We start from the raw sequence: 13,612 nt of genomic DNA, 5'->3' as shown, positions 1-13,612 counted from the left end.
CAAATAAATATTCTTGATACATCTTTCATAAAAATGATGTGATTTTTTAAGGCTTACTCGTTTTTATACTTTTCTTTTAAATAATACCTTATATAATATAGTCAAACCTCTATTATATAAGGAGTATCTTGGTTCTTTTTAACAAGTGACACAGACGGAATAAATATACAAAATTAATATATATATATATATATATATTTCAATAACGAAAAATATAATGAAAATTAGAAACTCTGACTCAACGAAGTTCTTCTTGTAAAAGATGCATAGATACGAAAATGTAGAACAGCGAAACAACATCAATGATCAACACATGGTATCGTTTTGTGTTTCATTCACATTTTAATTTTTATTTGTAATGATTTTCGGGATTAATTTAGCTTATTTCAAAATTATTATTTTCCTCCGTTATAAAACATAAATTTTAGACACGAGTCATGAAATTATCGCCCACATTTGTGACTTTATTGTATGCACACGTTGTTTATCTAAAAATAAACCTTCTACGCTATAAACTCCTTTTTGTTGCCATTGAAACAAAACAAGCTATCAGGAACCATGCCTCTTTACATACAGGTTAAGTATAAGAATATTCGTATTCTCATATTCTCCTCTGATTCAATTCTTGTAGACTGATATTAAATTGGTTTTGAGTAACAAGAAATTTGTTGAACTTACACAATTCTTTACCTATATATTAAAACAACTTTTATTTTCATCTATCAAAGTAGAAGTGTAGGATTGTAGTTCGCACTGTGTATTTTAACTATGTCTGAAATAAAACTGGGCTGAACTGTTGCTAATTTTCACCATTGTTAACCAGATGAAATATTTAACATTTCAGTAGCTCTTGCGTGTCTTGCGAATATATCGGATTCACCCGAGGATCGATAACTCGCATTTCTATATACTTTGTTTAACGACGACTATTTGATCTGCATATGTGTCTGAGATTTTGCCTTTTCTGGGATCAATCACTCGAACCTTATAGAAAAAGATATGTTCCTAATTAAAAAAATGTTGTTTTCTATTCTTTTAAAAATGACTTTTCGTTATTTTAAACATTACTTTTCTACCAATTGTGATCGTTATTCAAAATTGAGCATGGCTATATCGACGAATGACCGCAAAGCCAACAGAGTGTGATATGTTGTATTATAAATTTCAAGGCTTACATGTAAAGGAATAAGGAGGAGATCTAATATGAAAAAATGAACACCTTAAGATAAACGATAAATGAAATTAATCACGTACATCTGGTTACAAACAATGTTTAATTATCAATTTTCCTTAGAACAGCGCATCACCTTTAATGTTATCTGCATATATCATTATTCACAAGTTTGTAACATATTGTCATTTACGTTAATGAAATATTGATGTGTGCTTAGAGACATGGCCAAGTATTTTCGTTTCCTTTACTTGTTAGGATTTTCATTTATTTTAAGTACTCCGTGTAAGTATGCTTTGAAGGGGTTAATTCTTTGATCTTAATCGTTTATTATCAACCCTTTTCTATTTGAATTCCATTTTAGTTTCAATTATAAGATAAAAAAAAATCTCGTCTGATTCAATATCATGATGAATTGATTACATCATAGATATAAATAATATGTATCACCCCGAATTTACTCCCTATAATTACTAATTACTACAATCCTAATTTCCGACGTTATAAATATTTGAATCACAAATAAATAAGTTTGTAATTTTATAAGAAAGCTGTAAATGTGGTTTTTTTTTTACTTGAGGTTAACTTTTTCATTATGGTTTATATGTTAAATGTCTTATATTCATGCACCGATCCTTTCACCAGTTAAGGAGCGACTGTTATATATTTTTTTTGTCTATGAGGAAATAACATCAATCACATGGTGCGCACTATATAATCTGCGTATTATGTCATTGTCAAGTATGCACCACGGGCTTTGATGTCATTTCAAAAAGACCGAAAAAAATATAATAGTCATTTCTTATGATTTAATTTTAGTAACAAAATTTATGGAGAAAATCAGCAAAAAACATTGATGACGTCACAGTCACATTTCATAATTTGGTCTATGAGATGATGGACAAAATTCTTTCTGCAATCAAAAAGCGAGTTACGTCTGAAATTAAATTATTGCGAAATGAAGTGCAAAGGTAAAGCAACTTAATTTTGCCCATTTAAGGTAGTAGACCTGGGGTAAGGGAGGTAATCCAAATTGAAAGGATTTAAGTCACTAGAGCGTTTGAATGACTCCTAATATGCAAACTGCAGACTGATATTGATGTTAAAGGCAAATAACTCCAAGAAAGGGTTCAACTTCTAGAACAAAGATGCCAGTCTCAGTAACTCTACTCTTTTGAAGTATTGATTAAATTTTTCAAATGGGTACATTGAGAGATATATTTTATAAGGTGGGAAAACATTTGAAATGATACCTTTTGATATAATATTAAAATTGAAATATGAAATGATCTCTGTCATGAGGTAGTACGGCTAATCAATAACATTGCCAGTTCTTATAACTCCTTAACCTTTTAGAGTTAAAAAAATATACATTTTCTTTAATTCCTTATAAGACTTTAAACTTTCTGTTTTCATTTTATTGCTTTAAAGTTTGTTCAGCATATGACTGTATCCAGCATTGAACTACGTTTAACATAGATAAGTTTGTTCCTTCTTGCAGTAGTATAAATATTTGTGTGACATTAATTTGCAACAGTAGTTGACTCAAGCTGTGCCTGGCAATGCTCTTTCATCAATATAAGTCATCATAATTTGATACTTTGTAACCTTATTGAATATTAACAAGATTTTAGATTGATTAATTATCAAAAAATATTTCAATGCCTTACCCTACTATCATTAAAACATTTAAAGAAAACGACGCAGTGATTTTTTTCTGAAAATTTGTTTATTGATTCGCATATGAATAGTCCATATAATATCATTGTTTTACGAAAATTGAATCATAAATTGTTGGAAAAATAGAGGTTTTTATATAAGCCAATCGCTGAAAATGACCCCCCCTTTTTGTTATTTTGTTAAATTAAAAGCCTAGTATCTCTTCTACGAAATGGAAAGAAAAGAATTTGATATCAAATCTGATATATTAATCCTTTTAAAGTGTATTTGACTTAATATTCAGTTGTTTATTTAAATATATTGTCAAATGACCGTAAAATACCAGATATGGTTCAGTTGGCCAATGGGTCAGATTGAAAAAAATAGCAATATTTTAGTCTTCATTGTTTTGCACGGTGAATTTTCTTAAAAATTTGATAAATGATGCGTCACAGTTAGTGTGATATGATGTACAAATTTGAAGAAAATTTAATTATGGGAAAATTTTGGGGATACCCCAGGTCTTCTACCTTAACGCAACAAGAATACGAATTATGTGTATTCCTAAATATTGGAAACAAATACACATTTCACTTTTGTTCTAGATACAGGCGGATCGGATCCAAACGATGTGTGTTCCTATGGAGAATGTGGTGATGACAGACCTGAATGTGCGTAATTATATGAAAAAAACTGTTTTTAATATTTGAGAAGACATGGATTTGTACGCTATTAAATTTCTCATGAATATGTATTCAAAGACACAACATAAAAAAAAAAAATCCAGACTAAAGTTTAAAACATCGAAAGTCGGACTAGAAAACAGCCAATAATGAAATTGTCATTATAAAAGATATATTTCAAATTGAGAGTATGTAATACATGTTGTCTGTAGTAAGTTTCAATAGTCTGTCTGCTTCCTACAATTTACACTGAATGATATATCACTAAGCATGTGTCGTATTTAACATGCAGCATGTCTACGAGTTGAAAAATAAGCAGCAAACGAAAAGAAAATATTCATGATAATTATTACGCCGTGTTCTACTTTGTCTTTTTTTTTCAGTATTTCCACCAGAATCTATATATGCCTATCCTCCTGATAAAATGGGTTTTGACGAGGTATACATAGAAGTGTTTCATTTTAACCAACTTTTTTTCAAATCAAAGAAGCAGACATATATATATATAATATTATCAGATATTTAGATGTTACCTGCACGTTGTTATCCCTTTTGTTAAAAAAAGTTTATCATCCAAGGCATGTACCAATAACTAACACTTTTACTGAACACATGATAAATACACAGAATAACGGTACTTTTGAAGTCGAGACACAAAATAAGTAGCAGTCTTTGTAAGAATCATGCAAATTCTTTAAAATTTGATACACCTAAAAAAGGCTACGTATTTGTATTTTGTAATTAAGTTGTTTTATTGATCTATACCATAAATTGTGTAATTATTCACTCAAATCTGCCTGCTCTTAGGAGATAATCAACATTGAAAATTCAATAGATTCTATTGTACTTGAGTATCATTTTCAGAGTTGTCTCCCTTAATTTTGAAATTTACAGTGAATTCTATATAATTTTTATCTCCTGAGAGCATGGGTCATATAAAAAAGAATGTAAATTTCTGTTTACTTTGGCAATTCAAACAAAATATCAAGAATAACAATATGTAGGCTTTTTCCCATGAATCATATTTTGCACAATTCTTACATAATTCTTAGCTTTAGTGCTACTTAACAAATTTAGCCTGATAGAGCGATTTGGGATGTTCCAAAAAAATGTTTTTTTTCTGTTAATTAGTGACGTTAAGTCGACTTGACGTGAAGTTGTCATTGACAGTTGCACAACACGTTTAGAATCTTTAATTGTTTAAAATATCTGGCAGTACAAATAATGATAGGGTTGTCAATAAAGTGAAAACATAGCTTATATTCGACACGCATTCATTCGAACAAATGATTTTAGTTGATTTAGCTGTTATAACGTAGGTATGAAAAATGTTTTGACATTGAGAGAGAAAAAAATACTAATAAGTCAATGATGACTATGTAAAATAAAGATCTAATATGATATGTCAAGAAAACATTCCTATTTTCTGTCTTGATTTTAAGAGAGAAAAATACTAGTAAACTCAATGTTGACAAAATATTAAATTAAAAACTTAAATGATATGCCAAGAAATTGTTCTTATTTTCTGTCTTGATTTTGAGAGAAAAAAATACTAGTTAAGTCAATGTTGACAAATTATTTAGTTAGAAACTAAAATAATACGCCAAGAAAACATTCATATTTTTCGAATGACTTGGGTAAAAAGTGTTCGAAGACAAAATTAATATCAATTTTAATTCAGTTTTAATTAGATCCTTTGTGTAAAGTTTTTGTTTGTTTTAAAACATCTATCCTTAACATTTGTAGATATTCGTTTTAAAACCTAATATTTAAGATGTAATATAATTCTTTTCTGCATTGACCACGAATTGGACACTTTAAGGTGACCGTTCAAAACAATTCACCCTAAAAAAAACATGCGAATTAGTGCAGAAGTAAAATGGCTTAAAAAAAACAATGTTATGTATTAAAATTTATACGCTGTATTTATACTTGAATATAAAATTAACTAGAGATTAACTTTGCACTCATATATATCTTTGTTATAAAAATTCAGAATATATACTATAAGCCATTTTCTCAAGATTAACCTTATGGTCTTTCTTGAAATATTCTTCTAGATCTACATAATTAACTTAGAAAGAAGACCGGAAAGAAAAGAGAGATTGAACCAGATATTTAAACAAATGAGGTTAAATGTGACGTTTTGGAAGGCTACCGATGGGACGTATGTATATTTTGTTTACAATGGGCATGCTGGTGCAATTGATAAAGCTCATAAAATGAATGTTTGAATATACCTGTTATACTGTATGAAGTAATCTGTAATCATTTTCACAAAAAGTCGTGAATTTGCAATTTATCATAAGTTATAACGTCACAAGCTACTTATTATTGCGATATCATAAAGTTTACTATTGCGAGTTTTTGTGAAAATGACACCGGAATCGTTGACTAATAATAGTCAAATCATCATAACACGTCATGCTTTTTCATGTGAAATGTAGGTAGTTTATTACTATAGATATATACATTGATTTCAACCGTAAAATGGTAATGTGTGACCTTGATTGCATACTTTCAAGTTTCACTTTGAAGCTGAAATTTGTGTTGGAAATATATGATGAAGAAACGGTGTTTAGTTATTACTTGCCAAGATTCTGCTAAAGTCAAAATCTAGGACATTAATCATCAAGTTAATTTTAGTCCAGATATTGAAAATGCTATTATATTTCTTAAAACTTTGCTTAATGCTTCTTTATGCAATTACCTACATATATGCATGTTAGGCCTATAGCTGACATTTTCATCCCGAAGGAGTTGTTGTCTCTTTGATATATTCACCATACCTACTCTCGTTGCATATTTCCTACCTTCACAAAACAAGTTACTACAGCCATATTTTGCCTACAGCAGGAGTGTTAATTTTAATTTTAAAAAAATGTACAGATTTGCCAGAAGAGATTTTGTTCGTAAATTCGAATATGATGTAGTAAATGTTTAGTATAAGCTAGCAATATTTTGTGACAAAGTGCCAGATTTGAATGAAAGTTTTAATATTTTTTGTTTATTAGTGTTGGTATTTAACTAGATAAAACACGGGATAAAATATCTTAATTCACCTAAATTTGAAGAAATGACATATTTTCAATAATTAAAATGGTAGCTTGCACTGCATATTACATTTAGGAAAGAAATTTCAGACTTCAAAACTTGTTTTTGAAAGCTGTAGATTTATTCTAAAATATGTGTTTACACTTTTGTTGTTACTGTTATATATAAGTTGTAAACATTTTTCTTTTTTTCTAAAGTTTGATTTGTGCTTGAATGTTAAATACATAATAAAATGCAGTTACAGCGCTAAATTAAAAATTATTAAAACTACGTAAGAAAACATTTCATTAAGGAACGTCCTAGACTTTTAGCTGAACCTGAAGATCGGAACAACACTGGTTTCAAACATTACGATTTTCAAGGATATGTTTATATTGTTGACCGAGTTATACAAAAATAACAAACTTTGATGCAGTTAACGCTTCGTGAAAGGCGAATGATAAAATCCATTATTTCAGTCCTCATTCCTTGTATTGCACATGGTAAAACTTTTCTGCGCTCGATTTTGCTTTCTATTTTGCTATTCTATCTGGATCCTCCTATGTATTTTTGTTATAATTGAGTGTAAATATTTGTAATGATAGGGCTGTAAGTGAAACATGGTATGAAAAAAAAAGAGGAAGTATCCTTGAGTGATATAACATTGTCAAATCGGTGGAGTTTTGACGTGCATGTTTCTGATTTTTCCCATATTGCCTGATTCTTAAAAACACTTACACTTGAATGCTTCAAAATAGAGGTTACTTCTTAGAACACAAGAGATTTGCAATATTTAGATATGATTTGTCTTTTTTTTATTCAATAATATGCATACTTATAATATTGATCACAAACTGGTGATTCAATGACTCTTAAAGTTCATAATACGAGTGCTTTACAGTTTTTTGTCCTTATATTCCTTTTGTATTTGTTTGGTATTACTTTTTTTTTTGCTATGTTGTTTAAATTGTCGTTTCTGTTTCCTGTTTTCATGTATTGGTCATTTTAAATTTTATTATGTTGTCTTATTATTGTCTTTTTGTTTAAATATTTTGGTATTTTAGTCGATATTAGTCAACATAATATTTCCTTATTCTTTATCATGTTACTCTTAATGATCGATAGAATGAGAAAAACAAAATGACTTCTCGCGTTTCGTATAGCCATACCCACCGTTCCGTTCATATCTGGCAACATCCGTTCAGCATCTGTGTAAGAAATTTTCGGATCTCAGTCATACGTTATGTCACAGCTTGTCTAAACTTCACAGACTTTTTTATACTGAGCTAGAATGGTGCTTTTGATACAAGGTTATGTTGATAAAAGATTAAGTCATCACTACAAAAGTATAATGGTCGTCATTGTGTACTCGTGAATCGATGTGATGTATTATTCTGAATTATGAGAACCGAGTCATTGTCATGTAATCCTCATTCGTCAACACTGGACGCTGAATCAACAACACTGCCGTAGTTTCCAAAAAGGCAGAAGACGCTTACCCTACTGCTGTACATAGTCTTTGCTCCCAGCTTTAAGTAAAATCCGGGCCTCTCATTTACTGTTGTTTCCACTTGCGTGAATTATGATTATTTCGTGATTTTCTTTGCAAAATTGTTATTCTAGCATTGTTGCAATTGTTTCGCTACACTAAAAAAGTACTTGCTACAATGATTTCTTTGAACGCTATACATATCTGCGTAACAGACTCCTGAATCAAGAGTATGAGGAAATGCGTCTTAAGAGCTCTCTTGCCAAAGTCTGTCCTTGGTTGAAAAATACTCAGTTTCCTCTACAATTATGAGTAATGATTGTTTTATTTTTAAATAGTGCTGATGTGACCGCTTATTTTACCGATTATGACGCAATAGCATGCAAATGCTATATAATCACCACTGGTATATTCACGTCGCAATGGAAGAGGGAGGTTTATCGTGCTGTAAAACCTAGATTTTACCCACCATTTCGTTTGAAAGCCTGTACCAGGGGGTCAGGACCATTAGTACTAGCTGCTCCGGTGGTGTAATATCTATTTTGCCAGATTCATTTTGTGCTTGATTATGGATCGGATTAGTGTTCGGTAATTCTGTTGTTACCCATATTTGTATATGCTTAAATGTACATGTATAATATGTCTTACAGCAAATTATCTCAGTCGCATCTGGATGATACTGGTCTAAGGGTACTCCCAGGATACCGAGATCCTTATCTTAACAGGTACTCACTACTAGACAAAATAATGACTGACATGACCATCCACAGTTGTTTTGTAACTAATACATACACAAAATGTCTTAATCAACGCATTATCTGTCTATAAGAAATACATTTTGTCTTCCACAACGGTAAAATATGTTGCATCAGTCATTTTGTGTCAATCTAAACCCAAAAAAAATTATATGGAAATGTTTTGGCTATGTCAACACTTTTTAAGTCGAATTAATAAAAAAAATGTAGATGACAACGCTTTTTGAGTTGAGTTGAGTTGAACTTTTTATCCACGTCAATACTTTTTTACGTTGTGGTAGACAAATTGTGTCTACCTCAACGAACAAAAACTTTGTGTTAGACATTTCATGTCCTACTCAACACTAAATTTACTTTGATGTTTTAGAACAACGTATTTTTGAGTTGAAATAGACAAATTGAGTTTTAAATGAACATTGAAAGTGTTGATATGGTCAAAATATGACTAAGTAAAACGAAATGAGCGTTTAAGTAGCCATTATTTGTTTTCATCAGTTATATTTTGACTGTACATGGTCACTACAGTCATTACTTCAGCCAGTAGTGACTGTCAGTAAATTCGGAAACTTTACGAAATAAATTATTTTTTTCAAATTTCATACAACGCCTGAAATGCCATTGTTTACATTTTCAAATGATCCCGATTAAGTCATATAAAATAGTGAGGATTTTAATTGTTTACAATGTTTAAGTAGAAATATTCATCAGCATCTTAAACAGTTCTTGTTTACTATGTATTAACATATATCCAATACTTTCTTGATATTCTTTGTTTGAATTTTATATTGAGTAACCATCATTTTGCTGAACAACAGACATAAAATAAATTTGTCTTCATGTAAGAAATAAATTTCTTTTTTGTATTTTTTTGTATTTTTTTGTATTTTTGTTTTGTTTTTTTGTTTTTTTTGTTTTTTGTTTTTGTTTTTTTTGTTTTGCTGTTTTTTTTAACTAATTATTCTTAAAAGTATTAGTTATTAAAATAACTTTAACACAATCAATCACATAAAACGATTTTAAATAAACAGACTTCCATTTATTTATTTTAAACTGTCATTCAAATGTATAATTCAAATTTATTTCAAAGTTGTCATATTTTGTCTCTATTAGACCAATGACGTTTGGTGAAGTTGGATGCTTATTGAGCCATTATTACATTTGGAAAGACGTAAGTTTATATTCTGCACTCTAGTCCCCTTACACATTTTACAGCGTTGTGAATTACGAGTGTTTGAAAGATGAATTTAATTATTTAATTTTCAGCTCTAAAAATTCTCCTATTGAGAATTTGTTACTAATGCAGATTGTTTTTCGTTCGCTTAAATGTGTTTGTTATGTTAACATCATTTTAAATTATACCCTGTAGGTTATTAAGATAAAAATAATATGTTAACTACTATCTAACATTTATGTAACAAATTATTTTTTAAGAAAAAAAGTAATGTGGGGACATGATGCATATTTATTGACAATTTATGTGTTGTTTTTTTTAAATTATATTTTGCAAAAGGTGTCCCTTACATTCCTTTTAATTGTATCATCATATGATTCTTGTTTTTGTGTAAAGTTTAATAGAGTAGATACTTTTTACATATACTAGAAATTTTAAAATTTCAAAAGTACTACTTTCTCCAACTATAGATTATAGAAATCATTTTTGTTTTATTTGTATTTCAACATATTTTTATCCCTTGAATATTATTGTAAAAATGGTATTTTTATTAAATTATTTACCTTCCTACTACAATTTTATGTTATACTTAAAGACTGTCAATTTAAAAGAAAACATCAGTTATGGCAGACTAGATGTAACCGGTAACTTATTATTATACACATTATTTCTTTTTTTTTCATACTTTTATTGTTCCTTTTTTGTAGTTGACTTGTCACATTTAATTGAGCTATCTCACCCCTACACAATTTCTTGTTTGTATGATATAATAGCTTCAGGCAAAGTGCGTAAAGATGAGCCATAAGTACACTCATGACAAATACATTGGGTTTTTTGTTAGATTCAGGAAAAAGGCCACAAGAAAGCCTTAATACTTGAAGATGATGCTACATTCAAATCAGGATTTACACAAAAATGGTCGAGGATGTATGCCGAAGTGGACGAATTTGTTCCAAATTGGGAACTCATGTAAATTAATTGATCATGTGCTAAGATATCAATGATATCATAATTAAATAATTAAATCAAATACATAATTGGTACTGCAATGACTTCTTTGACAATACCGCCGATTGATGTGAGACATTTCTAAGTTCTAACTTGAAAGTGATAAATGTCACGTCGGAGCTTTGAAATTCCTCGCATCAATCGTGAAATTTGAAAGAAGTCATGGTACTACCAGGCCTTCGTAATGAACCCTTATCATCCAAGACTAGATATTTTGCTCAATGACTTATGTCGTTGTACCATCAAACACTTAAAAGCACAAAGTAAATAATAAATATAATATTTTTTAATTCTTTGTATTTCATGCTATTTAACACAGTTTTTATAAATATTAATTCATTATAGGCCCTAGAAAATTATTACTCTGAAACGAAAAAGTTGAGTACAATTTACTTGTACATAAAACCCACTTGTCTTCTATTAGATTGGTTTCTCCGAAAAGTCACTGATCACATGTTTGATTATATGTATACATGTTTTAGATATTTAGGCAGAAAGATTCTCCGTGGTAACATTGAACGTCCCGTTGAGGGATCAAGCTACCTGATATGGCCGAACTACTCATATTGGACTGTTGCATATGCTATAACTGATAAAGGAGTAAAGAAACTTATAGATCAAAAACCCTTAAGGAAAATGGTTCCAGCGGATGAGTTATTATCAATAATGTTTGACAGGAATCCCAATGGCGAGTAAGTGTTTTAATGTAATGTATAGAATTGATCAGAAAATTTGTGTAATAATTGGAGTGAAAAAGTGTACTACTGGGACATGTATTAATACAATTACGCTCTTAAAATCAAATTATTTACACCAACGCTTCATTCACAGTTTTGTTTTGAAATACATCAATGATATTAATTACAGGAGTAAAAATAAAATTATATTAAGCACAAAATTTATAATTCATATACAGAATGTAAGGAAATAGCGAGTTAATTGTACGAGGTTTAGAATCAGATCAGACCGCGAGTCTTTCGATCAATTCATTTGATTTTTCCTCTTAAACGTGGAGATATACGAAAGCACCGTAAAACTAGTTGCCTATTTTTACCATCGGTATTGCTCATTATGGAAAAGATAAACAGGAGACGATATTTTACACATATTCAAATACAAAAATGGTTTGTTAGACTTGTGTTTGTAGAGTAGATAGCCTAGTTTATTTTTTTGTGTTTCCCGCGTTAGTAAAACAAAAAGGCCTTGTATTAGTTCATTCAAGACTGCTTTGGCTTTTTTATTTATTTATTTATTTATTTATTTATTTATTGTGCATGTGAAGTCATGCTTCCCTTATCTTCAGTATTTATATGTTTTTTTATTCGGGTCGCTACTTTGTGTCATCTCTGTTTCATGTGCTCATGTTTAGGTCATTCTTTTAGACTTTGCCGTATTTGAATCATCCCACTGCTAACCCGTCGGTATTTTTTTGCCTTATTCAGTGTCGGTGGTTTATCTTATGTCATCCCACTGCTAACCCGTCGGTATTTTTTTGCCTTATTCAGTGTCGGTGGTTTATCTTATGAACATTTTCAACTCGTCTGATTGACAATCAAGATTTATTAACAGGAAACTATTTACTATGGCGTTGCTTTTAACAAAAAAAACATATATAAACGGTAGTAGACATAAGCAGTTATTAGAAATACATGCGGGTGATTCTTTTTGTAGAGACCTGTGGAATAAATATTTCTTTCCAAAAAATCTGTTGGCAGTTTCTATAAATCCAGTAATAATAGAACCAACATGGTTTCCTGGGAAATCAGGGTATCAGACAGATACAGAGAATACAGAAATAATAGGTTCCGATGATGAAATCGATACAAAACGAGAAGAAAGCGACCTTGTGTGATAACAGTTATCAAAACAGACGGGCATTAATGACAACAATCAACTGTATTTGAAGTTTTTTTTTATTAACTAAGCCCTCCTTAACATGTCTGAAAGGGGGAGATAAACTACATAACAGATACTTAATAATGATGTCAATATCTTTATATAATAAAGTGAGGTATACAAGTATATCCTGAGTATATATATATCACCAGATACGTTTAATGTTTTTTATTTAATGTTTCGAATAACCCTTTATAAAAGTTAAAAGTTTAATTTTTTGTCCACCAAAATGCTTTTGTAACCCATTTTTGATTTTTTGTATCGGTTGCCTGGGAGTTTGTTATCTAAGTCGTGCTTCTGCTTCTTTCGTCATTGTCTCTTGACCTATGGTATTAAAATTTTGTCTTGGACAGCCGACCAGGATTTTTTTAGTTATTCTAACAAAAAATAGTTAGAATATTTTCAAACGAAAATTTTAATGTCACATTACAGTATTTGTCTTTGCGTGAATATCAGAAAAACGACTGTTCTGTATTTGCCAATAACAATATAACAAATAAATACGCTTTTATGACTTAACTTTGTAATGACTAGAATTAAAAAAGGCAAGAGATTATCCAATGTGAATGCTAAGTTACCTCACTATGGTATTATACTGAACCATACTATCCGCTTATATTTAACACTAAGAGTTTCGTCCGTAAACCATGAATAATATACTATCTTATCGACTGAGTAGACAATTCAGATTCTACTAAACATAAATATTTACTGAAGTATTCGTTATGAGTAACGCACGTCTTCTGC

The 13,612-nt window shown here is 29.9% G+C and overlaps 1 protein-coding gene across 1 annotated transcript; it reads left to right on the top strand.

Annotated features, from left to right (window-relative positions):
- Positions 1–1,354: 1,354 nt before the first annotated feature.
- On the top strand, positions 1,355–13,198 carry LOC148617815 (glycosyltransferase 25 family member-like). Its single transcript, XM_088581649.1, has 9 exons — positions 1,355–1,456; positions 3,436–3,501; positions 3,897–3,952; positions 5,574–5,680; positions 8,686–8,760; positions 9,901–9,958; positions 10,803–10,930; positions 11,452–11,661; positions 12,641–13,198. Exons 1-9 carry the CDS (start codon positions 1,396–1,398, stop codon positions 12,819–12,821), a joined length of 942 nt encoding a protein of 313 aa, XP_088437775.1. The 5' UTR covers positions 1,355–1,395; the 3' UTR covers positions 12,822–13,198.
- Positions 13,199–13,612: the final 414 nt, after the last annotated feature.

This window comes from Perna viridis, chromosome 5, assembly GCF_037379345.1.
Source record: "Perna viridis isolate PV_CMFRI_1.1 ecotype Kerala chromosome 5, ASM3737934v1, whole genome shotgun sequence".
Taxonomy (NCBI): domain Eukaryota; kingdom Metazoa; phylum Mollusca; class Bivalvia; order Mytilida; family Mytilidae; genus Perna; species Perna viridis.
This window is presented reverse-complemented; position numbering and strand designations above follow the sequence as displayed.